The sequence below is a fragment of the Pteropus medius genome, unplaced genomic scaffold (assembly GCF_902729225.1).
Source record: "Pteropus medius unplaced genomic scaffold, Ma_sr-lr_union100, whole genome shotgun sequence".
NCBI classification, from domain to species: domain Eukaryota; kingdom Metazoa; phylum Chordata; class Mammalia; order Chiroptera; family Pteropodidae; genus Pteropus; species Pteropus medius.
The window spans coordinates 7,670,630-7,694,999 of record NW_024344437.1 but is presented as its reverse complement, the minus strand read 5'-3'; the positions used below and the strand labels follow the sequence as shown (position 1 = coordinate 7,694,999).

Here is a 24,370-nt window from a genome sequence, read left to right as displayed (position 1 = left end):
CTAGCATAACCTCTTAGGCCTCTGGGAGTAAACTGGACTTTTGGAACCATCCCAGGCTCATTCAGATCCAAGTCTGAAAGACTGAAACAGTCTCTGTCAAAAACAAACGGTTGTGAACTAACGAAGAACATTTCCCTGGGTGTTCCAAACAGTTTCCTGTGCAGGCCTCCCTGACAGCCGCAGGCAAGCCTGCGACAGCCCCAGACGCGCCCTGTTCCAAGTCAGTCACAGCTCACATGGTGTCTTCTTTCACAGGAAAAGCCTTGAGACAAGGCCAAGTACCCACGAGAAGTTAATGTATGATGAAATCGGCATCAGAAACCGGAAACAAAGGGAGAATTACCAAACACTTAATACCTGGAACACCAACTGACCCTCTGAAGCAATGAGATCTTTAATTTTCATTTGTTTCTCAAATTTCAAGCATGCAGTCTCCTTCAGAGGAAAAAAAGTGCCACAATACCTACAGAAAACTTAATATATTTTATTTTCATATTTCTTATATTTGTACCATCATAAAAATAGGTATACACTTTATGCTTATAGTTCTCACATAATAAAAGCTAAAACGTTTACCAGTTAAATTAAAACAAAATCAGTAAAATGAAAATAAACCACCTTAAAAATTTAATATAACAAATGATGCTGTTTTGGTCACATAATAAAACGATGTTTTGCCCAAAAGAAATGAGTCACAAATATTTGGTTTAATAGCAAAAAGCTGCAGTTCCCTATCCCATTTTGTCCTTAGACCGTTTCTGAACGTTTTTACCCAACAATCATGATGAGAACGCCTATGCATGTAAGTATCTTGTTCAAACTGGTTCCAATAAATTCAAGCCTTTCTCTCCCTCTTTCAACGTAATCAGAACAAAAAATTAACCAAACCTATCAAATGCCTATTTAAAAAACATGAATTGACAAACTGAAAAAATGAACAATTAACTGTCTTCATTGAAACCTGCACTAATCACTCTGGAATCCAGCTGGCTTGAGAATCTGGAGCGGAAACACTCTGTGAGTTATTTGTGATGATACTCATCACCAACAAACTGCCGAGAGTGACTGCACGGGGCCAGGACACAGGCGGCATGAGTGTCTGGGACAGGCCTCAGGCAGACGTCAAGCCCCGGCAGGCGCGTCATGGCAGCAGCACGGCGCCCCGTTTCCCACTGTCCCGTCATCTGTGTCCTGCAGCGTCAACCGTTCTGTTTTTCTTCAAATCGGATTTCAATTTTGAATACTTGACACTGTTGCTGACGTGCATCTCGCTTTCCTCGTGCTTGCTGAGGATGTGGGACAGGTGCTGCCAGTCCCTGCATCCGTTCTCGTTCCGCAGCTGGTTCTTCCCTTCCCCGAAGAGTTTGCAGTACAGACAAAACACAGAATCTTTGGAGGTCGAATAAAGTAACCAGAATCGAGTGGTTTTCTCACCATTTGGAAGAATTCGGGTATAGTAAGTTTCTGAAAACTTCCTCCCTGTGTTGTCTTTTGGGAAGTTAAAATTTCTCACCTGAGGTGGGTCATTCTCGACCAGGATGTCTCGCTGTTTGACAGTCAAGGCCCGGGGCCACGTCCCAGGGTCTGCAGGGAGCACCACGGGCCCAGCGCCGTCCGGCCCTTCGTCCCCGCGCTGCTCCTGGAGTGCGTCAGCCACAGCGGGCACAGGAGACAGTAAACCTGCGCCCCGGGTGGCCGGTGACATGCGTGTGCCACACTCTGCTGAAACCAGCAGCTCTGAGGTCTTCTCCTTCTTTTCTGGTATTCCCTCTATTTTTTCCAAAAGTATATTCAATGATCTTTCATTTTCTTCTCGAATAGCACTTCTTTTTCTGTTTTCTGATGTTGATAATTTTTTTGATTTTGTTTCCAGCATCTGGAAAGAAACAGATTACAATTTTACCTTAGAACTGTTAACACTAAAGAAATTAACATATATACAAATGCCCAGTAAGCATGTGAAAAGCAGCTCATTGTTAGCCATCAAGAAAATACAAATCAAATCCACTACATACCATGTCACACCCACTGGAATAGGTATGACAAAAAGACAACTGTTGGCAAAGATGTGGAAAACCTGGTTCCTGAGGTGACGTGGGAACGTGAAATAGCGCAGCTGCCTTGGAAAGCAGTCTGGCCGTTCCTCAGAAATCAGGTACCCTGACCTAGCACACCGAAACGAAAACACGCGCCACACACAGACCTGTACAAAACCTTCACAGCAACACTCACGACAGTCAGAGAAGCAGAAACAACCCAAATGTCTGTTACTGATGAATAAATAAAAATGTGGTATTATCCACACAACGGAATATTTGGCAAAAAAGTGAAGCGAAGTCATGTGCCACAACACGGGTGCACCTGGAAACCAGTCACGCAGCACCACGGTGCACGAGGCCATTTAGGAGAGACACACGTCGCCTACTTTGGAGTCAATAAAATAAAGATGCAGAAAGAAGACTGAGGACAGCGAAGACGTGTGCAGTGTGAACGGCAGCCTGTGAGCTGGGACACAACGGGGCTTAAACCAAGAGCTTTGCTCTGATTTCACCCTGAAAGCAGAGTGGCGGCACTGACGCAAACCCAGCAGGAGTGACGCGACCAAGGTGGCACTTCAGAGGGACCGCTCTGACGATACTGTCTGTGGGCTTCCAACCCTCGGGAAGACCGAGGGCAGCCAGGAGGCTGTGGTGACGCCGGCACAGAGGACAGGGGCTGCATCGGGGGTAGTGGCCGAGACGGACGGGGCTGAGAGAACCTGGGCCAGCTGGAAACTGAGTGGCTCTGGGGCTGAGGAAGAGGGAGGTGGGAAGGATGACCCCGAGGCGGGCGAGGCAGACGGCTCCTTTTCCAGTGGCCGAGGCCAACAGCACCGTCCCAACGGCGTTCTGAGTGCAGGGACCATGGTGGGCACCGTTGGTTATATACAACGTCCCCCCACCCCCCACCCCCACAATAAGAACAACCTTAGCTCCTGCTGGGCGCTGACTGGACGGTGGGGTTTACTGACAAGGCGAACAAGGGAAGTGGGATCGGAGTCCCGTGCTAGACACCATTGAGGCATCTGTGAGACATGCGAATGGAGATGACAGGTACTGGTCTGAAACTGAAGACACGTGACCCGCAGATATTTAGGAAGTCATCAAAATGGATATTAACTGAAACGACATGAGCGGCCAGGACCGTAGCGGGAGATCCCACAAAGGAAACAGAGCCACGGGCTGCAGTCATTGTTGCTTTCACACGACCAAACGCAAACTTTAGTCTAATCTCCACCCCCGTCCCCGGTTTCCTGGTAACGCGGAGGTGATCAAGCTGTTCCAGTTCTCAGTGATAGGCCACTGCCCAGCAGTAAGACCTTGGGCAAGTCACTCAATCACTTGAGCTTATTTCCTTGGCAACAAGACGAGGACATCAAGGTCTGGTGAAGATGGCGGAGCAGGTGAAATACATTAAAACCTTAAGACTATAATAAATAAAAATAAGAAGTAAATCAAACGAAATGAGGACATTAATTGCATCTAACAAGGAAGGCTGTTTAGATGATTGAATGTAAAAACACATGTCAAGCTGTACCTGGCACCACAGTAAACTCACAGTAAACTGTTAGCTGTCACTATGTTCAAACAAGGGTCCTCGTAACTATGAGACAATTACTGAACAGGGCCCGAGAGCAGAGACCTGGAAAAACTTCTGACTTGCCTGCCTTCTACTCTGGGCTCCAAGGCTAAACTGCTCACATCTTTCCTCATCCATGGGGTGAAATGGGCTCAAGGCTCACTTATACTTCCACACGGCAAAAGACTGCACTGGCATCGTCTGCTAAAAAGGCCTCATTTTCCCATCAAAATGATCTGGTGCCTTCTTCTAATATCAACTGACTATACAGGTATGACCCTATTTCTGGACTATCTATTCCTCTGACCTATTTATTTGTTTTTATACCCCACACTACCTTGATTACTGTAGTTTTTTAATGTGTTTTTTTCCACCTTTATTGAGGTATAACCGATAAACAAAAATTGAATGTTTATGCTGTTCAATGCAATGTTTTGAAGTTTTTAATGCCTTGAAATTAGGTAGAAAATTCCTTAACTTCTCCCTCATGCCATACACAAGATTAACTTGATATGGATCACCGACTTAGACGTAAAATCTAAAACTAAAACGCTTCTAGATGAAAACAGGCAAGCATCTTCATAAGTTTGGTAGGCCAAGATTTCTTAAAACAAGACACAAAAGTATTAATCAGAAAAGCAAATACTAAATTGGACTTTATCAAAATTAAAAACATCAAGAAAATGAAAAGACAAAACATCGTCCAGAAGAAAAATCTTCTGAATACATTTATTTTACAAAAGATATGCATCCAATATATAAAAATTCCTACAACTCAAAAAGACAACCCGATTAAAAAAATGAGCTAAAAGCTTGAATGGACACTTTACAAAATAAGATCTATGAGTGATGAAAGCGAATATGTGTTATCAGGGAAATGCAAATTAAAACCACGATGAGATAATCATTTCGTATCCACTTGAATAGCTTCAATCAAAACAGAGAATACCAAATTTTGCTGAGAATGTGGAGTAATTGCAATTATCGACTTGTCAGTGGGAGTGCGAAACGGTAGAGGAAAGAATTACTTGTAATACCTGCAAAGAATAAGGATCTAAAACAAGCTTACAACAATCAACCGTTTTCAATATTCATTTAAGATGGGACAGCTCAGTGACAGATTGACAAAAATGAGAGTAAATGACATGCTCTGATTGACGTCAGAGTCAACATGAGCTACCGGGCAGAGCTCTGGCGTACTGGCCACGTAGACCGCTGACAGATTACCTGTGCTGGAAGGTTACCTGTGCGTACTCACTAACACAGCCCTGGCAGCAGAACCTCATCCGCTGCCCGCCGGCTGCCAGGACACTGTGCCCGGCCCCTCTGCTGGGCAGGTACTCCCCACATTGTTCGCAGCAATTCATGGTCAGACCGTTGGCCGCTCTGTACTCATTGAAGCAGTGGTCACTGCACAGCTTGTGTGTCACATTGCTAACGCTGACTTCATGGCGAACCTAAGAGAGAAGCCAGCATCTGTTAATACATGAGCCAGTCTAGCACACAGCTTCTTCGGCAGAAGACAACAAACAGCTTCTTCAGCAGAAACTAGACTAAGCATTCAGGGGAAACACTATACAGCCCGTTTTGTCATTCTTTCACTTTTATCTTTGATTTCTTAGTTAAAATCAGTCTTTGATTTTACAAAAAAAGAAAAATAAGACTCAGAACGAAAAACCAAGTGTTAGCACTAATGTCCCCAGAGACATTTGTGGAGTCCAGGAAATGAACTCGTTTAGATTTAGGTAGGCGCTGCTTAAAGAAATGTACTAGGCTGCCGGAGTGGCCAACTCTGCCTTGGTACCCCCTGGGGGCCAGCCTCAGCCCCGCTTAGCCGGGGCAGTGTCTGCAGGCACAGGAGGAGGGCGGCTCTTGCTCTGCTCGGCTCTGTGGCGGCCAAGATAAAACCGTGTCCTGGGTCCGCCTGGCTCTGGAAGACCCATGCAGAAGCCAGTCCCCGGGCTGTGTGACGGGAGGATCATCTGCCGCGCGCTCTCCCTTAAAAACAGGGACCTGTCAACACCTTTTTACTCGACGTGGTGACGTGTTTCTACAGCGCGCCTGCCTACCTCTTTCACGTCCCGACCAACATTGTACTCAGCGTGGCCAGTGAGGACGGAGGCCACACAACCACCACGGTGTCATGGGTGTGCCCTGCTGCGCGAACAGGACACCTGTCTACAGGACAGCGCCGGCACGCCCCTAACTTCACAGGACGTGACCGAGATGGCGGAGCCCAGAACTGCCCCAAAGAGCTAAAGTCACTCCCGTTAACCTAGGCAATGCCTACGCAAGGCGTCGCGGTGCGGACCTCTGCCAGCTTACTGCACACTGCGCATCTTGACTTGTTGGGGACTCGCCGTCGGAGACTCTGACCGTCTCCGCAGGGGGACGCGCAGGGTGCACGGCGGCCTCCCTGGAAGGACTGGCTGGAGCCCGCTGGAGGGGCCACAGCGGCTCTTCGGGCAGGTGCATCTCTGAAACACAGCAGTAGACAATTTAAGGATGTTGCATTTTAATAAAACTCAAATATGTGGATACTAATGGACATTTTCTATTTTCTCATAATTTAATACTAGGAATCAACTATAATTTCTGGATCTAGCAAAATCCACTTTTTGGTTTCATTGCCAAGTCCTCCCACCTAAATTACACAGGAGAAGAGGGTTTCGAGATGAGCATCTTTTGCAGCGCAAGAACCTTGCCACAGGTTCTTATGGCTTCTAGAAGCATTCAAAGAGGGTGGCAGCAACTTAGTAGAAGGCAGAGGGTGGGAAGGGGGAGGCAAGGAGTGGCAGGGAGACGGCCATAAACCTTCCATTGTCCTGCCAGGAGCAAGGACAGCTCTGACAAGCTTGTTAACCGTGAAGACGCCTCTGCAACACTACCTGTGAGCCTCTGTGGCTCCCTGATCACACACGTTTACACTGCCAGGATTGACCACATGCAGCCACGTGGAGAGGGACAGCTTACTTTTTACAGACTACACTGCGCTTCTTTGGAGTACGCTTGTGAGAGAAGGAGGAGAGGCAGGTGGTGGAACAGAAGAGGTGAGCGGATCCTTTCCGTTGATAAGCCGTCTGTCCCTTCTGTAAAGGGTTCTTGCAGTTTGCACAAGTGATCTTCGCTGGTTTGGTAAGTTGCTGCTGGGCTGAAGGCTGGAAAATCTGTTTGGGAAGCGAGGCCACTGGCGATAAGGAGTCCACCCCGGGCTGCTTCTGATTACGGGGAAACAACGCTGACTGGGAGATCCACGAGTCTTAGAAACAAAACACAAGGAGGCACAGAACAGGTCAAAACCCACATCGGAATAATACCTCTAGTTTCCATTTTGTACAAGTTTAAGACGACAGTGAGGCAGCCTTCTCGCACGACCCCAGGGGACTATCCACTTTGTGTTCTAGGTGAATGACACTCTGTCGTGCCAACAATGTAAACGGTGGCCTGGCACTGTGCCACGCGGTGGCCATCATCTCTTAAGTCAGATTCCCAGGTTCGAAAATGCCCTGAGCTTACTAGGTTGTACAAGTCTATTAAACTGTGTTTTGGTTTTCTTAGCTATAAACTGGCAACGACGCCTAACTCAAGAGAATGTTAAAGCATTGTATTTGGTACCAGGGCACGTGCGAAAAATATTAGTCACTTTTTCTTCTCTAAGAATAGAGTATTAATACATTCTAAAATAAATAAGTACAAAGATAACTATGGAGTGTTATGTTTTCAACAATGATATGTTTTCAACAGCTTCCTCCTAACATTTTATTATGAAAGATTTAAAGCATTTAAACTGAAGGAATTTTACAGTGAACACCCATATGCTCACCATATTACACTATTTTACTATTTTTTAAATTAAATTTACTGGGCCTAACATTGGTTAATAACATTATATACGTTTCAGGTGTGCGGTTTTGGGACATCTGCATATTCTATACTGTGTGCTCCCCACCCATGGTCCAGACCTCGTCACCATATGTCTGACCCCTTCGCCCTCTTCATCCTCCCTGACCCTAATTTTATACTGTTAACTCTATCACACCTTTCCATCGAGTCATCCCTCTAAATGATCAATCTATTTTTCATGTATTTCAAATAATATGTAGACATCAATACACTTCCCGCCAAAATACTTTGGAATATAGTTTAGACATCACATTTTAAAGCAACTCTTTCTAGAATTACTTATCACCTGTCCAAAATATTATTTCCTAAGCATTAATATAGGTGGTGGACCACTCAGGAAATTCAGCTTTTCTAAGTTCACACAGGGACTCCTCCATCATACGTGACTGTAGCTTCAAAACAGCACAATCGTTTATACTGGTAAAAGTACTTCTCATACCTGAACGTACACGTGGTCATGTGAGAATCTTGTTTTAGTGGAGATGCTGAATCAGCAGGGCTTGTGAGGAGCCTGAGAATCTGCATTTCTAACTAACTCCTTAGGTATCGGCAAGGCTTTGAGAAATGAGGCCCTAGAGTACTGAATCCTTCTGTCATCTGTCTTTAAAGGTAGCTTTTGTCTTCAGCATGAGGCCTACGGTCCCTGCACCCATCAAAATGCCGGAGGCTTCCCACAATACTACCAACACCAACAATTCTATTTTTACTTCTAAATTTCCACCCACTGCTTCTAATTTTCTTTGCCCTATTTCCAGGTATTTTTTATCTTACAGGCAAAACCAAAACAGAACAAGTAACAAAAGGAATTCTTTCATTCCACAGGATGACATGCTGGCAAATATGGAGTATATGCCAATAAAATTTTTTATCACCAAGTACTCATAAAAGAAGTTATTTTACTTCTAAATTTTTGTAATTCTAAGCCATTCCTTTAGAAAACAAAATCATTTCAGGAACATTCTAAAGAAAACAAATTGTCTACGACCATGCCACCCTGAACGAGCCCGATCCTGTCTGATTTCAGAAGCTAAGCAGGGTTGGGCCTGGTTAGTACTTAGATGGGAGACCACCTAGGAAAACCAGGTGCTGTAGGCATAAAAAAAAATAATAAATAAGGGATTGTAAGCTGACAAGGTCCTTGCAAGCTGTGAGGTCAACCAAGGATTGCCTTGCCTAAAAAAAAAAATTTAAAACAAAAAAACCCAGAAATTACACATTTACCTTTGGAATAAACATAAGTTGCATTCCGGGATCAAATGTCTCTGCATATTATCTGGATTATAAAGTAGATTTAATAAACAAATAAAAGATACAACCATTACAAGGTTTGTCATCACCATCAATGTGGGAGAAATGAGACCCCTGAACACAAATACACTGGGCTTTTTAACTTTGTGGACTTACCCATTCTGAAAGGGGGCACGTTTACACAGAAGTACGGAAAGTGAGATGCCACCTATGCTGCCCCTCAAGACGGAAACTGGATTCCAAAACGTCCCCCAGCTTTGGTGCACACATAAAACAAACGTTTCCTGTTTATACTGTAGCTATTTAATTTCTCGTAATGTCGAAGTTCTTATTTCTTCAAATTTTTATTTTATTTTTGGTACTAGCGTCTCTAGGTTAAACTTAAACAACTCTCAAACTCTTCCATGCCCTATTCCCAGAAGAAATTTTAAGAAGGGGCCTAGTACACATTATTTAATCTAAATTCCTCATTATGTACAAGGAAAATTAAGACCTAGAAGTTAAGTGATTTTCCCAAAAGTCCAATAAGTACTAGATCTACTATCTGACTTTTAGGTGTTCATTTCTTCCTGCATCTACACTCTTCTGCCTAAAAAACCACCTTTTTGTGTTTCTGTAGTGTTGGTGAAAACTTGTCTCAGTGGGGGTTTTTTGGTTGTTAGAATAAAACATAACATATACACAAGTTTACAAATCTTAAGTACGATATCAACAAAATTCTTTATAATGAACATACTTGCCTGACTACCGCCCAGAAACACATAGAAAATGCCCAGTATCCAGAAGACCTTCCTTATTCATTTCCCACTCACTAACCTCCCTCCATTCCCACAGGCTGTCCCTATTCTGACTAGTTTTGCCTCATTTGGGACCTCACATATTTGAAATCGTACAGCATGTACTCTTTTGTGTCTAGTTTCCTTAACATCAACAATTGCACATAATGGTTCACTGTTTTGAGTACTCCAACGTGCGTCTACTCCTACTTACCCATTTGCTGTGGATTAATTTCAATATTTGGCTATGATTCCTATACCTGTCCTTAATGGTTTCTGAGGCATTTATCCCACTTGGGATCTGCAAAGGTTCTTGAATTTGCAGGTTAATGTTTTACCTCTGTTCTAGAAAATTCTCAGTTGTGCCTCATATCCCCCCTCCTCTCTTGGGGACACGAACTCCGTGTCCTTCTCATCGGGTCGCAGGTCTCCCACATTCCTTTCTATGCTTCCCACCTTTGGGATGGTTCAGTCTGGATGGTATTGACACCTTCCAGGCCACTCAGCCCTCCTCCGTAGTGCCCAGTGTGCGGTTAAAACGCACAGGCTCTTAGAACTCGTGCCTGCCGCCCGATTACCTGGACCCCCTGTGGGCGCCTCACCTCTGCTGTCTGCTTTTCTCTTGATTTTGTCACGTGGTTGTCTCCTCACATCCCTATTTGCTTTTTATGGTTTTTATATGAAAACTGAAAATAATGTGAGGCTTTGGATGTCAGCATCCCAACCCAAAGGTCACAGTTGTCATTTGTCACTGGTTCCCCTCTGTGTGACTGTGAGTCTGCTGAAGGCACCTCTTCGGTTTTCAGCCTCCTCAGCAGCCTTTTCCAGAACTGAACACACATCCGTGAGAGAAACACAGCTCCAGGTGACACGTCATTTCTACGAGGCTCCTTCTCTCGGGTCTCAGAACCCTAATTTTTTCATTGTATTTGTCGCTCTATAATGTTTTCAACAGACATTCTATATTGTGTCTTCTCCCTAATTATTCTCTGCAGGAAGGACGGGAATTACCTAGTCTATTATTATCGGAAATAAAACTCACTAGAATCAGTGTCAGGGCCAGAAATATGCATAATGCAATAAAAATACAAAGCATATACAGGAGCATTTCTCAGCTTAGGGGGGCATTTTCCGTGTTGAGTTTTCTGCTACTGACATAAAGGTATGTGATGAGTGGAGAATTTTCACTGAAAAATAAATCTGCCTTAAATGTTAATGAAAGGATTAAATGACTCAGAGGTCCACACTAACAAACATAATCCTATTTTCATAAGATGGAACACCTAGTTTTACATGTACTTTACGCAGAGCCATAATTTTATGTGAAATTTCAATTTATAAGCCCTAAATTCAAATGTCACTCAACTCCAGAAATTCTCACCTTGCTCTAATTTTTTTCTTTTTCCAGTGCTCAAACGCCTTCAATTTATAGACATGGAAAGCACATAACAACTAGAGTAAGACATTCTGGGGGAGCTTTGACTCTAAATAATAACAACATAATTGCTGTATTATTCTATAATTCTGGTAAAAACTGGTTAGTTTTACTAACACTGACAGCAAGTGAAAACAACATTTACGTAATACTAAGATGAGACAGCTTTTACTAGGCTACGTTCAAGTTAAAGAATGAAAAATAGCAACAAAAATGACAAAAAGACTGTCGTTTCCACAAGTGACTTAACCTTTAAGAGAGGTGCAAGCACTTTTGCCACTGCCCTTCACCCGACAACCCCGTGAGCTTTCCTTTTAGCATTCCAGACTAAATGCTACTCTTCAAAGGGTTTCGTGCTGTAACTTTTGCACCTCAAAAGAAAACCTTCGAAAACTCAGGAATGTTGTAAATTCACCCATACTTCATAGATAATAGAAAGTTGTGCCATATATCATAAATAAAATAGTTTAAATGTTGTTAAAAACTTTTTCATTTATCAGTGTCACGTGAGTCAGTTAGTGCTTCTTCTGTTATATTTTAAAGTCATTGATATTTTACATGATGAGAAAATACCAGAAACACAAAATACAGTTTTGAACTAATGAGATAACGAAATGATAGAATAAAAAATGCAAGAGTGATCAAAACGATTTTCAAACATTTGCAAGTCTCCATAATGGCCACAATTTGTATGAAGCGATAGTATAGAATCTAACCACAGGATGGATTTTCATAGTTAAGTTCAGTCTATGCTATGCTTTTAAATTGAAAAGCACCTTATTTATCCACATTCCACATCAAATACACAATTTCAATTTAATCCAGAAAGAGAAAAATGGTTAAACATAATAGAAATACACGGCAAGTTTTCTGGTTTTAATTCCACTTAAAAGCTTGTATGTATGTAAGCTGGAATTCATGTTTACACAAATATACACCTAAAATTTAGGAAGTAATTATAAAACAGAAAATGAGAGAAAGAAACAGATCCAAGAGAATGATTTTCAATGGACAGTATTTCCAGTCTTCAATATCTATTTCAATTGCTTTTCACATCTTTCAATATAAAGACCACAAGTTTTTTATGATATTACTTCTCAGGCTTAACTCTTAATAAACAAAAGATGCACACAGTAAACGGATGACAAACATAAGTGAATAAATTCATAAGATGATTGCAAATCTATTTTTACAAGTTCAATGTATAAATTAAGATATCACATTTCAGTCATCATTTTAGCAAACATTGAATAACACTCCTTCCCCTGAGGAAAGCTTTCAATATGGCAACTAAAACTCTTATGTTGTAAGAAAAGTAATACAATTTTTTGGTGAGGGCAATTTTGCATTAACCATCAAAAGCTTTAAAAATATGTTGACATTTTGATTTAGCAATTCCACCTATAGAAACTTTTCTCAAGAAAATAAGACAAGTATGGCAAACTTAGAGAAACTCAGAGAAATGTTTACAAGTATGAAATCTAGAAACCTCAAATAACAAGCTATTAAATATGAACATAAAAAGCTAATTAATTTGACTAACTATATAAAGACATAAAAAGTCAAATGATTTCCCCATCCCAAGTCAAGAAGAGACAAGGCTTTAAACACCTCCTATTATTGTGCAAGATCGTATTATAAAAAGAAAGACACTGGGGACCTGCCGGGCCACAGCATCTCCATAACAACCCTCCGAGAGTGTGAGGGAGAGAGTGTGAGGGAGGCTGCCTCTTTCACCGTGCTGGTGGCTCACTATGGTGCGAAGGCAGTGGTGAGCGACAGTGGGGACCAAACTGCACTCGCCAAGCTCTCTTCACTACCTCACACTTGCAGAAAAGGAAGAAAAACTGTTACCTTCACTTATGGTTGTAATTACTACAGCAACTGGCCAACACGGTTCCGACGCTAATGCCTGGAGTTAGCTTCAGGCCCCTCTGGACTAAAGGCACAGTCCCCAACAGGACAGTTTGCTTCAGCTGCCACCGTACCTCTGGCCAACGAGTCATAAATCTGGGGGGTCCCAAGACCCCCCCCCCTCAGGTTTCATAATTTGCTAGAATGACGCATACAACTCGGGAAAGCTCTGTACTTACAATCAGAGCTTTGTTAGAAAGGATACGAGTCAGGATGAGGCAAATGGAGAGACAGACAGGATGAGGTCTGGAGGGTCCTGAAGCAGAGCCGCTGTGCCCACTCTCCGTGGGTCAGGCAGCGTGGTGACCGACCCAGCTGGCGCACCAATGGGTCGCCAACACGGAGCGCACTGAGCTTCCGTGCAGAGTTTTCAGTGACCGAACCATTCGTGGCGGGTGACGGGACTCTATCCTCAGCCCCCCTCTCCTCGCTGAGGCTGAGCCCAGCGCTCCTCACGTGTGTGGTCTTCCTGGGGACCCTCCTCAGCCCTGGCCGGCGGCTCATCTCTCAGTGCAAATTTATTTACATGTGATTCAGTGCTCGTGAAAAGACCTTCCTGCTGCTTGGGGAACCCCAAAGATTCAGCCTTTCTCCCAAGAACCAGTGAAAGTATTTATTACACAACAGATCGTTGGTAAAATAGTGAAATTAGTATTAATTTTACTATCTCAGCCTTCGACTACAGCTTAATGTTTTGTATGATGAACAGAGAAAGATGCATAAACCACTTGTTTCCTACCAAAGTTGACAGCTGTCTTAAGGAAAAGCGGAAAAGCACTTGCAAAATTACCGTACTGCAAGCTGACCTCCCTTTTTTTCATGAAATACCATTTTTTCTTCAAAGAATGACAAACTGGTCGATAGACATTTTCTTAAAAATAAATCAAATGAGCCTGTCACTTCAAGAAAAATGACAGTAATTGCTGCTAGTGAGAAATCATGAGCTTCAAGATAAAATTAGAACCTTTGAAAGCTTGTATCCACCACCATAAGCTTGACGGCTTTCTGAAGTGCCAACATTTAGAAAATCTGTGTAACTCACTGAATTGATATTTTCCAAATCACTAAATCACACAAAGGTAAAAGAGTCATTCAAAGTTCAATGGTTTTTAATTTAATAGAGTATGAAAGTTCACTATATGGTTTAAAATTCCTCACTGTAAGAACCTTTAAGAAACTACCACTTGTCAAGTTTTGGTGCTGTGGGGGGTGGGGGACCCCCACAGAACAAAAAAAGTCAATAGTGAAAAATGGGAAACATGCTAAAAGTAGAGGAATCGGTATCTCAAAGGAAAATTTCATAGTAATGAAACTTCTATTTTTAAAATGACACACTAAAATTTAGGTTAAGTTAATCAACAGAATACAAAACTATACGTAATACGTTCTAAATTACATTTTTAAAACCACAAAAGCAGAAAACTGAAAGCAAACAAACCAAAAGCTGAACAGTGGTCACTTCTGGTGAGTGGAGTATAGTGACAGGTGTTATTATCTAAGGTCTAACTGTGATTTCCTTCAAATAATCTCTAGTAACCACATAGTAGTCCTATGACAAGAAAAAAACATTAATTAAAAAAATAAAGAAAAAAATACTGGCATTCTGTTAAATAAACGACGGGGCTCTTGGCTCTAGTGACTCTTCAGTGCTGCCCTCAATTCCAAGTTGGTCAATGATGAAGGGCACTAAGATGGCCAAAACGCCACCAATCCCCACAAAAGAAGGCCCGCAAAACCTCACGTGTGTCATGAAAACATCATACGAAAGATTTGCTAAGTTTCAAATAACTTCCATTATATTTTAATTTTATCGGAATGAGACTGTCCATTCTGATATAGGTCTGACTTAAAGGCGAGAAACTTTTAAATGAAGCCACTAATAAAATGCCGATTTAAAAATGAAAATCACAGACAAGCAGGCCATTGGTAAACACTTGTAAAGCAAAAATTGGAATTTCAAATTAAGTAATTACAAATTAATTTCGATTACTATGTAATATTACTTTATATTCCTTTTCAGTTCCCTATCCACCTTTTTATTCTATGATTTTTTTACATTAAAATATTGATACAAGGGTGGGTAGTGATTATGGAGGTTTTCAATTAAAACACTTTCAATGTAAATCACATTGGATAAGTTAAATTCCCCAAAATTCAGAGACCAAGTAGATTGCACAGTTTTAAGTAAAATGTTCTATCTTAATCTTAAAGTCAAGAAATATTTCACATACAGAACATAAATAAAATAAACATGGGTACTAAAGCTAACAGCTGAAGCTGAAACACATTTACACGGGGTAGGAGAGCACCACGGCTTACCAGGGCTGTGATGAGCTGCGGATTCTCCATTCTGAAATTCATCTCCTGCCACATTCACTCTACCAGGATTAAAAGGTCCTACTCCAGTCTTGGTCTGTGAAGTTAAAGATGGGGTGTATGTTTGTATATTAACACCAAAAATACTTGACTGCAGTCCGTTAGCGACATCTCCCAAGCTGGTATTCTATAGTGCTGTTACATGTGTAATCATTAAGTTCATATCTCGCCCGTCAGTATTTTCTAATTGGCCATCATTCACAGAGCTTACACCTGTTTCTAAGGTTGTAACATTAGCAATCTGAATTTCAGAGTCGATTCTGTAGTGATACCACTATTACCCATTCCTGCATTTACCTTACTTCTTGAAAGACTGGAAATGGAGAAATCCACATCTTTGGTTCTGTATTTAGTCTCAGGAGGTCCCCATTCCATAAAACTAGAGGAGTTTTTCTTTTCCCCTCCATTTGTTTCTATGTCCTCTTCATCGTCAATAACAATCGTCTCACTTATATTTCTCTTTTGAGACGCTAGATCTCTTGAGGAAGGAAGAATTATGGAATAATTTCCTTGGAGCTTTCCATTTCTCGATAGAAAACTTCTTTGATCAGCTATTGCTGGAGTAGGAATCGAAGGAGGTTGAACAGATTCAATAAATACAACATCGTCATCATCGTCTTCCACTGATGAGTTTCTAGAGCTGCTGACTAAAGGACTAGTTGGGTCCCCAAGTGGATTTCCTATATCCGTGGGACTAGCTGCCATGGCTTTACTCTTTAGAGAAAGAGGAGTCTGGTCAGCCAAGTCTAATCCTCCCACTGAACATTTATCCATGCCGAGGCACCTGCAAGAGACAGGGAGAAGGAAAAGGAAAGTTCTAGTATATTGTGATTATTGCATTTTATTGCACTAAAATAGCACAAATGAAATTTAAAATTCTTTTACGTGATTTTTATCTAACTTTCAAGAAAAAATTGTCACCCATTCTGTTTTTCTTGTCCCATTACCATTTAATGCTTACTTCTTCAGAGTCTGATGAAAATTAATTATCCAATTTTGGTAGTCCTTAAAAAAATATTCAACTTACAGTAAAGTCCTCATTTACCATCATCAACAGTTTCTGCAACTTTAAGCAAAAGGACGTTTAATGAAACCAATTTTACCACAGGATGATTGATATAAACAAGAGTTAACTTCCTACGCAGCTCATCAATGTTATAACTTAAGGACCTGCTATACTCAACTTAACCAAGTCACACTTTATAGGGGAAAAATACCTAAGTCTTCCTTTCAAATAGAAAACAGTAACAAAATTCTATCAAGTGCCAATAACTCAGAGTCCAGACAATCACTATACTACGGATACTTCTGCCTACTAAAATGACTGTCATTGCCCAATCCTTCTTTTCCTAGTCTTGTCAGTTTTGCAAATTCTCAAACAACATAACTATGTGATTAAATCTTTCCAGACATCACGCTGTTTTCTATGTAAATCCTAAAATCCACCCCTGATGCAGGTGTCATTTAACTCTCCTCACAGTCACAGGTCAGGAAGGAGAAGCTAACTGGATTGCTCCGGGTAAGCCCAAGCTGGACCTGAGACTCAGGGCTCTAACTCTAGGCCCCAGACTCTGAGCACTCTGCCTTACTCGGGCACAGCTGACTGTGCTCTAGGGCACGACAAGGCAAGGGTCCAGCAGAGGCAGAATGAAGAACCTGGGGTGGGAACCAATGGTAAAGCGAGGCTCTGGGGCAGGCGAGGGAAGAGAGAGAAAAGGGGCTGGGTGGCAATGAGACTGATCCGAGTTATCATTTCCCACCCCAAAGGCGAGACTGGGACACTACAGAAACGACAGGTGGAACACTGAGCCAAGTTTACACAAGCTGGTCTCAACTTTCTTAGAAACTCGAGAGCGAAGGACATGGGAATTGCACGGATGTCACATGATTGAAAAACACTCATTTCATGTAGCAGTCACCGTTTCATTTTAAACATCTCATGGTGAAATATATTAATACTGCTATCCTAAAATCTTCCCGATTTGAATTGGTAATAGTTATAGTCATGTAATAAGTAACGTTTATTCATAATAGGTGCTATGAATTAATAAGTACATTAATTCAGGCAATGCTTATGTGAAGTAGGAACTATTTTTTCCCCCACTGCACCCACTAGGAAACTAAGACCCACGAGGTCAAGAGTCAGTCTGGCCTGCCCAGGTCTCCACGGCCAGGAAGCAAAGGGTCAGGACTCAGACCCAAGAGATCAGACTCCAGGATCTACTTCACAGCTACCACACTTATATGCGACTAAGGCATAAAACAATTTTTAAAAATTACTTCTCTTATATTACAAGCGAATTCATGAAAACAACATTCAAATAAGTCTATTTCAAAGATAGAGAAATAGCAAAACCAAGGGACCAGTTTAAAAGAGTTGTAAAGTAAACAAAAACTGGGATCATGGTTAACACTAATTCAGACAGTATGCTGTTTGGTTGATTTTCAGAGGAAAGAGGCAATAATTTAGCCTAAACTGAGTTTTGAAATACAAATGTAAGAGCTGTTCTACATGAACTCTCTCTGTTTTTTATCTGAATAAACCTAAAACAGAAAAGAACAATTTCCAGAAAAGAGCTCCACAGTATCCTCTGGTGGTTGCTGGGTCCCGTCTTAATCTTCTCAAGAACATGATACAAAGGACATTCTTTATGCTCATCTCACTGCAGTCACCTACCTCTGAAGAAGATTAAGTATTCCCCTATTTTCAAATCTCAGATTATAAAAAGTTAAATCACTACTAAAAGCCATTGTGCATTTAATTTAACCATCAAACACTTTCTTAATTCCATAAACACAAGACTACAGCGAAGTTTTTAGTTTCTACAATATTACCCAAAAACAGAGAGTAAAAGTTATGGCTTAGCTAATTAGCTGTGCGCACTGAGCAAATTATTTCACCAGATGAGTTTTGGTTTTCTAAACTGTAAGCTGTGAATGGGAATAACATGTGACAGCAAGGTTTTTATTGAGACAACTGGACGTGCAAGTCCCTCGTCTCTGCCTGGACCACATGGAAGAGTGCAAACAATGTCAAACAGCTGTCCATGAAGCAGGTTCAGGCAAACCCTCTGCCTACATGCCAGGGTTTCAACAAGCATCGAATTAATCTCGGGCATTTACCTAGTCGTCTTGTGGCTTCACCTTCATCTACAAGTTAATGTTCACTTAATTTTCATTTTGTATGATATAATGAAAATTAACGTAAATTCACAGCAAAATGTGCACAGAGAAGATCAATACAAATTATATGACCACCATACAAAAAGTTAGGCTGAAACCCAAGCAGGACTCTTAAATGCAAACTATCTTAAGTAATGAGTAAGGACCTTGCCAAGTTAACAGGGTGTGTAGGGATAAAGATAAGAGTTAACACTAACACACACACATAAATAGCGGTTCTCTGCCCTCCTGTACTGACCTACTTTTCCGGCACACCTCAGAGACCACCCACCTCCACACTAAAGCGAGTACCACAGTAAAGAGTTTCTGGTTTCCCAGAGCATATAAAAGTTACATTTACGCTATCCTGCAGTCTATTAAGTGTGCAATAGCATTATGTCTAAAAAAATTGTATATAATTTAAAAAATACTTCATTGCTAAAAAATGCTAGCCAACCGAGTCTTCGGGGAGCCTTGTCCCCTGGCTGGGGGCAGAGTGCCTCGCCACCCGTGGAAACGTGTCTGGGACGTGCGGGAGAGCGAGGCAAGTGGCAGCAGCCCCGCCTGGGTCTCCTGAGAGTGCTGCGCTCACTTTTCTTGTAAATTGTGGTAAAACAGAACATAAACCTTGCCACTTTAACCATTTTTAAGTGTACACTTGGGTGTCATAATTTTTAAAATATGCTTTCTAAAAGTTGCAAACATTTTTCTGTGGAATTAAGTTGTAACTGAGCGTCAATACTTTTCTCGATATCTTCAATTTAAAAAATTAGTTGAATAATTTGGTAGCCATTCAATATTCAACTATACTTATGTATAATGCAGAGCTTACGTTTTAAAAAGAATCGGTTAAAAAACAGAAGCTGAAATAGAAACGCTGAAATATTAATGACGAGATTAGCATATGATGAGAAAGGTAAACTAACCTGCTTAGGAACCTTCGAAAATTAAAAGCACAAGAAATGTATTTTTAAAACATTTAATTATTTTCTCAAAGATTCATTTTTGGCCACCTACAAGCACACTTACGTTTTCTAGGCTCTATAATGCACGCGACCACAACTGCTGTTCATCGCAAATCAGTTCTATGGCACCTCTGTGCACTTACTGCCACAGATCTTTCAGAATATAAAAACATTTATATAGTTACATAAAAATAAATTCAACTCCAAAGCCACCTCTCATCTAAAATCCCATCTAAAAGCATAAGCAAAATGAAGCTGTGCCATGGTTCCCGAGGCACTGGCAATGAGACAGAACAAAGAGGCAAAGGAACAACTTCCACAAACAGCAAGAGAATCGCCTAAGTGCCCAAGTCCAAAGCCACCGTCCAGAAATTGAGAGATTAAGACAATGGGAGATTGGCCACACAATCAACTTCCCTCCCTTCTAAAATCTCCGTGAACACCACACGGGAATAAAAGAAGAAACAAACACAACAAAATTTTCTAAGCCGAAGAGCAGATGGATGAGTAGCTAACTAGCTCGGCCGACCTAAGACAGCTAAACTAAGAGATGAGACGCTGAGCTGCGGTATCCTCAAGGCCCTGCTGCTCCTGACGACTCAGGGTGGGGGCCGGCGGCTAAAACTGGAGGGTGGGAGGCCCCTAACCCCTCCAATCCCCTGCGTGGACGGGGACAGGCCCTGGCCCACGCCGAGGCGAGTTCCAGGCTCTCACTCTACGCAGATGACAGAGCACGAGCCCCCGCCTGGGGCCTCACTGGGCACGCGAGAAGGCTCGGGGCGCGCACGAAGCGCCCGCTCTCCTGGACCCCCAGGGAGCGGCACCCAGACCTTCAGTTCCCAGGCGGCAGCCTCTTTCTCGGAAGACTTCTCAGAAACGCTCTTCGCTGTGGAACTGGGAACCAGCACGGAAGGAAAGACCTAAAGCTAGCGACTCACGAGGTTCTCCATCCGCGGGCCAAAAGACCCCTCCGCCAGGGAGCGCCGACCTGGAAGCCCCGCCCACGCCCACCCCACCCCCGAGACCAGTCAAGAGCTTGGAAACCTGTGAGGAAAGCAGCACGTCTGACAAGAAAACCAGTTAAAAGAGATGAAAACGAAGGGAAGAGATAGAAGGCAGGAAAAAGAAAATGTAAAATGAAAAACCACCAACTATCAGTATTCTAGGTGGATACATGATGAGAAAAACACCATAAAAAATTAACATTTCTGACATAAAAAGAGCTTCCAGAAATTAAGTTTAGCACAAATAAAAATTCAGTAAAAGGATTAAAAGACAAAATTGAGGAAATCTCAGGAAATAAAGCAATAAAAAAAATAAACTAAGAATTATAGCTACCATTAACAGTGTGAGTGTGTGTGTCCCGTAACTCATGGGCCAGGCACTTTACCAATTTTTATACTCATTTCAATCTTCATAGCAATCTTGGGAAGAGAAACATAAATTACTTATTTAAAATGTGCGTAACGAAAGAGCATGTAATTGAATAAGATGTACATAATTAAGGTTCACTGACTGACCCTTACTCAGTTTGCACTTGTCCAAGTAAGAGCAGATGTGTACTCTACTCCAGCTGGCACTAAAACCTTGTCCTTTGTACTGCATCATGTTGCAAATACCCTAAAACACTTTGCTGAGAAAAGTGGCTTGTCTAAGCAACAATAACTGGGTCAGTGACTTGTTACCCTGAGAATTTCAGTCTCTACTAGTAGTTCCCTGTCCCTATGAAGACCCATCACAGCTCGAGAACCATATCTATATACCATCAACTCCACAATTTACCAGGGGATGTTAAAAAGCACCACTCCAGGTCTCCCAAGAAAGGTGCCCAGTTGAACAATCTCCACTCTGAGAAGCTGGACACAGATCTCTCCATCTTGGCACCCTGTCCCAGTCTAAGTAAGTGAAGAGGGGTGCTGTGAAGCATAACAGTAAGTGCACAGCCGGGTCTGGCAAGGAGCAATGGGGGCGACAGGAAGGCAGGAATACCACTGGGAGAGAAACTAACCGCAAGTGTCTTCGTGATGACCAACAGAAAACTGCTCCATCACTTTGAAAGGATAAAGTAGGCAGATCAAAAAGTGTACAGAATTCCAGATAATAAATGTATAATCAAAGGGTTTTTTTTTTTTAATTATCGTTTTGACACTCCTAATAAAATTATTCGGGCAAGGACTGGTGTAAAAACCATTAACTAACTGACAAAGAACTGCACATTTTATTTTACTGAAACAAACGCCAAACAGATTACTTTCTGGAAGCAAGGAGAAACATTTATTCTATAATGGAAGGATCGTGGGGTCACTAGCAATTCAGTGCTCCATCTCTGAATCACGAGGGTGACAACCAGATCACCTCTCTCCTGATGTGGTGCTAGCAGGAGGGCGGACTGGCACTCTGGAAACTGTCCCGTGGTGTAAGTGTGCAACACTCCCAGTGCCTCCCCTGTGATGGCCCCAGCTTGGCTCTGGGGACAGGGTCCACCCAAGAATTAGTTGTTTGCCTTCAAGATAAAGGAAGGTAAAATTGCACAGAACACCCTATTGCTGCACTCAGTGCACTAAACAGAAAAGCGGGGCAAAATGACTCACAGAGGAGCTGTTTTCTTCCTTAATTTCTGCCAAAGCTTCACCGGATTGGCCTGAAGGTGATTCCTGGTCCTGGAACGAGAGGAAATGAAAAATGGTTTCGTTACACCCGACCTGGACGCAGAGCAACTCCTAACTCGCATAGGGAGATGGCAGAGACAGTGGCCAAGGAGTCTCGGCGCCCACTCCCTCCCTACCCCCGCGCCCCCCACAATGCCGCGGAGAAACCAGGGTAAAAAAAATTACGGGACCGAAACCACGATACAAAGCTCGGCCTGTTTCTTCTAACTACGGACCGCGAGGCGGGGGCGGGAGACGGACGTCCCCACGCAGGGGACCGTGTGCCCCCCGGAACCGGCCAAACGCGTCGCCCGCGTCACTCGGGCGCCGAGTCGGAGGGAGGGGCGGCTCCCCTCATCGCCGGGCTGAGGTCTCTCAGCTCGTCCCCAGCGGCGGCCGCGGCCTGAGACTCGCCCCGGCCCGTCCGCCATTAGAAGCGCGTCGGTAAGACCCAAAGGGAACAGGGAGCGCGCGGGGGCCTGGGCGGAGCGCACCCTCGCCCCTGGCGCCGCGGACCGCGCGCTCCGGCCGCCCCGGCAGCGCGGGGATCCCGCGCGCCCCGCCCCCACCGCCTCCGGGAGAAAGCGACCCCTGCGCCCCCCGCCGGCATCCTCACCCGGCCTCCTGGCCTCGCCCGCAGCCCTCGGGCCGCCTGCGACGGCGCCGGCGACATGAGCGGAGCCCGCAGCATCCCCGGAGGCCCGAAACGCAGCGGCGACGGCGGCCGCGCCGCGGGGGTCAGTCCCGGGCCGGTGGGAGGTCCCGGAGGCCGCCTTCGCCCATCTCCGCCTCCTGGCGCCCCCGCCTCCCACCCCCACCTCCCGAGGCTGCGCCAGCCACCCCCGCCGTCGGCGGCCCCGGCCCGTGAAGACAGCGGAGACGAACCGCACCCGGTTCTCGCTGCGGCTCCGCGGAACGAACCTCCCCTCCCCCAGCCTACCCCCTTCAGCGACGCGCACAACTCCGCTGGGTCCAGTGCCGGCTTTAGCGCTGGGGAGCAGGCGGAGGCGGTGGTGGCGGCGCGGCCGGGCCCGGCCAGGCCCCGCCCTCCGCGCCCCCGTTGGCTGGCGGGGAGGGCGGGCCGGGGCGCCCGGGGCACGTCCATTGGCTCCAACCGCCTTCCTTCAGGACCCCCTCGAGGGGGTGGTCTGGAGAGCTGTCCGTCAGGCGCAGGCCACGCCCCAGCGCTGCCCTTCCCCTCTCCCCTGCGCTAGCCGGGGCCCTGGTGCCGTGTACCCGCCCTCCTTGCCCCCGCCCCCACCCGCTCCGTCAGGTCCGGCGGCCCGACTATCGTTGCGGCAGCATGGGGCGCTCCCCGGAGTCGGGCCGCCTGACCTCGCTCGGGCCGGAGCGCCCAGGTCACGGAGGCCGCCGCCGCGGCTCCCAACGGCCCTGTCCGGGGAGGGACGCGACCTCGATGTCCCCAGCGCCCTCCCTATCCGGCTTGAGGTCCCGTGCGGGCCGCCGGGCAGGGGCCGCCGCGGGGCCCAGCGGAGGCCGGGCGGCGGGCGAAGGCGTCCCCGAGTGACCAGGGGGAGCACGCACGTCCACCCGCGCCTCGCCCCGTGGGGAGCGGTCGCTCTGCCGCCCGTCATGGCTGCGGGAGGAGGCGACATCCTCCATCTTGTCGGGGCTGCGGGGGGACCCGGGGACCCACTCTGCACCGGGCCCGTGGGGCTGGGCGACAGGTCCCGTGAAGTCCCCGCGGGACTACGCCATTCGGCCGCGGGACTTGGGAACAGGCGACGGCGGGGAGAGCCAGATGCAGCTCCCTGCCCCACCGGCCAAAATGGAGGCGCTGCGGGCGCCCTGGGAGCCGGGCCCCCGCCGGTGGACGGGCCGTGGCCGCCCGCGTGTCCCTGGGCGTCTTCGCCGCCCTCCTGCGTCTCGCCCTAGCGGCCGTTGGTGGTATTACAGTGATGGAGTTGGGTTTAATAGAAGTTGGTGAACCACCGATTGACCATAATACCTGGAAATACAGATAACATGATTTAAAAACACGGATTGAACGAGCCCTCTTGATTACTACTTCTGGGATATGGTAAAGGCACAGGTTTATTGAGTGCCAGACACAAATCATTTAAGACTGAAGCATGTTCTTGGTGAGAGTCCTCGGTCATTTTTTCTATATGGCGCTCTAATTTTGGACATTCTGATGTCACCAAGATTTTTAATTTTTCAATCCTCAATTATTGGCTGGAAATAAGTGAAGTAATGAAACGTAATGCCAACATTTTAATAACTCATAAGTTATAATCTCTTTTCTATTAAGCACGTGCAAATGCAAAGCCAGAGATAAGTAATAGAGACAATTTAAGGTCTGTC

General features: G+C 44.6%; 1 protein-coding gene, 1 long non-coding RNA gene and 1 pseudogene across 2 annotated transcripts in view; 2 read left to right on the top strand and 1 right to left on the bottom strand.

The window, feature by feature from the left end:
- Positions 1 to 464: 464 nt before the first annotated feature.
- ZMYM5 (zinc finger MYM-type containing 5) lies at positions 465 to 23,077 on the bottom strand. The gene is made up of 8 exons (XM_039873058.1): positions 22,936 to 23,077; positions 21,989 to 22,057; positions 15,568 to 16,054; positions 15,214 to 15,307; positions 6,592 to 6,877; positions 5,930 to 6,095; positions 4,863 to 5,075; positions 465 to 1,876 (listed from the first exon to the last, which is right to left on the bottom strand). The coding sequence occupies exons 3-8, from the start codon at positions 16,042 to 16,044 to the stop codon at positions 1,181 to 1,183; spliced, it is 1,932 nt and encodes a 643-aa protein (XP_039728992.1). The 5' UTR covers positions 16,045 to 16,054; positions 21,989 to 22,057; positions 22,936 to 23,077; the 3' UTR covers positions 465 to 1,180.
- LOC120610754 (uncharacterized) lies at positions 8,498 to 8,616 on the top strand (annotated as a pseudogene).
- The window catches only part of LOC120610654 (uncharacterized), a 34,270-nt gene continuing 32,201 nt past the window's right edge, over positions 22,302 to 24,370 (top strand). Inside the window, exon 1 of the long non-coding RNA XR_005654973.1 lies at positions 22,302 to 22,489. This is a non-coding gene — a long non-coding RNA (uncharacterized LOC120610654). The remainder of the gene's footprint in view (positions 22,490 to 24,370) is intronic.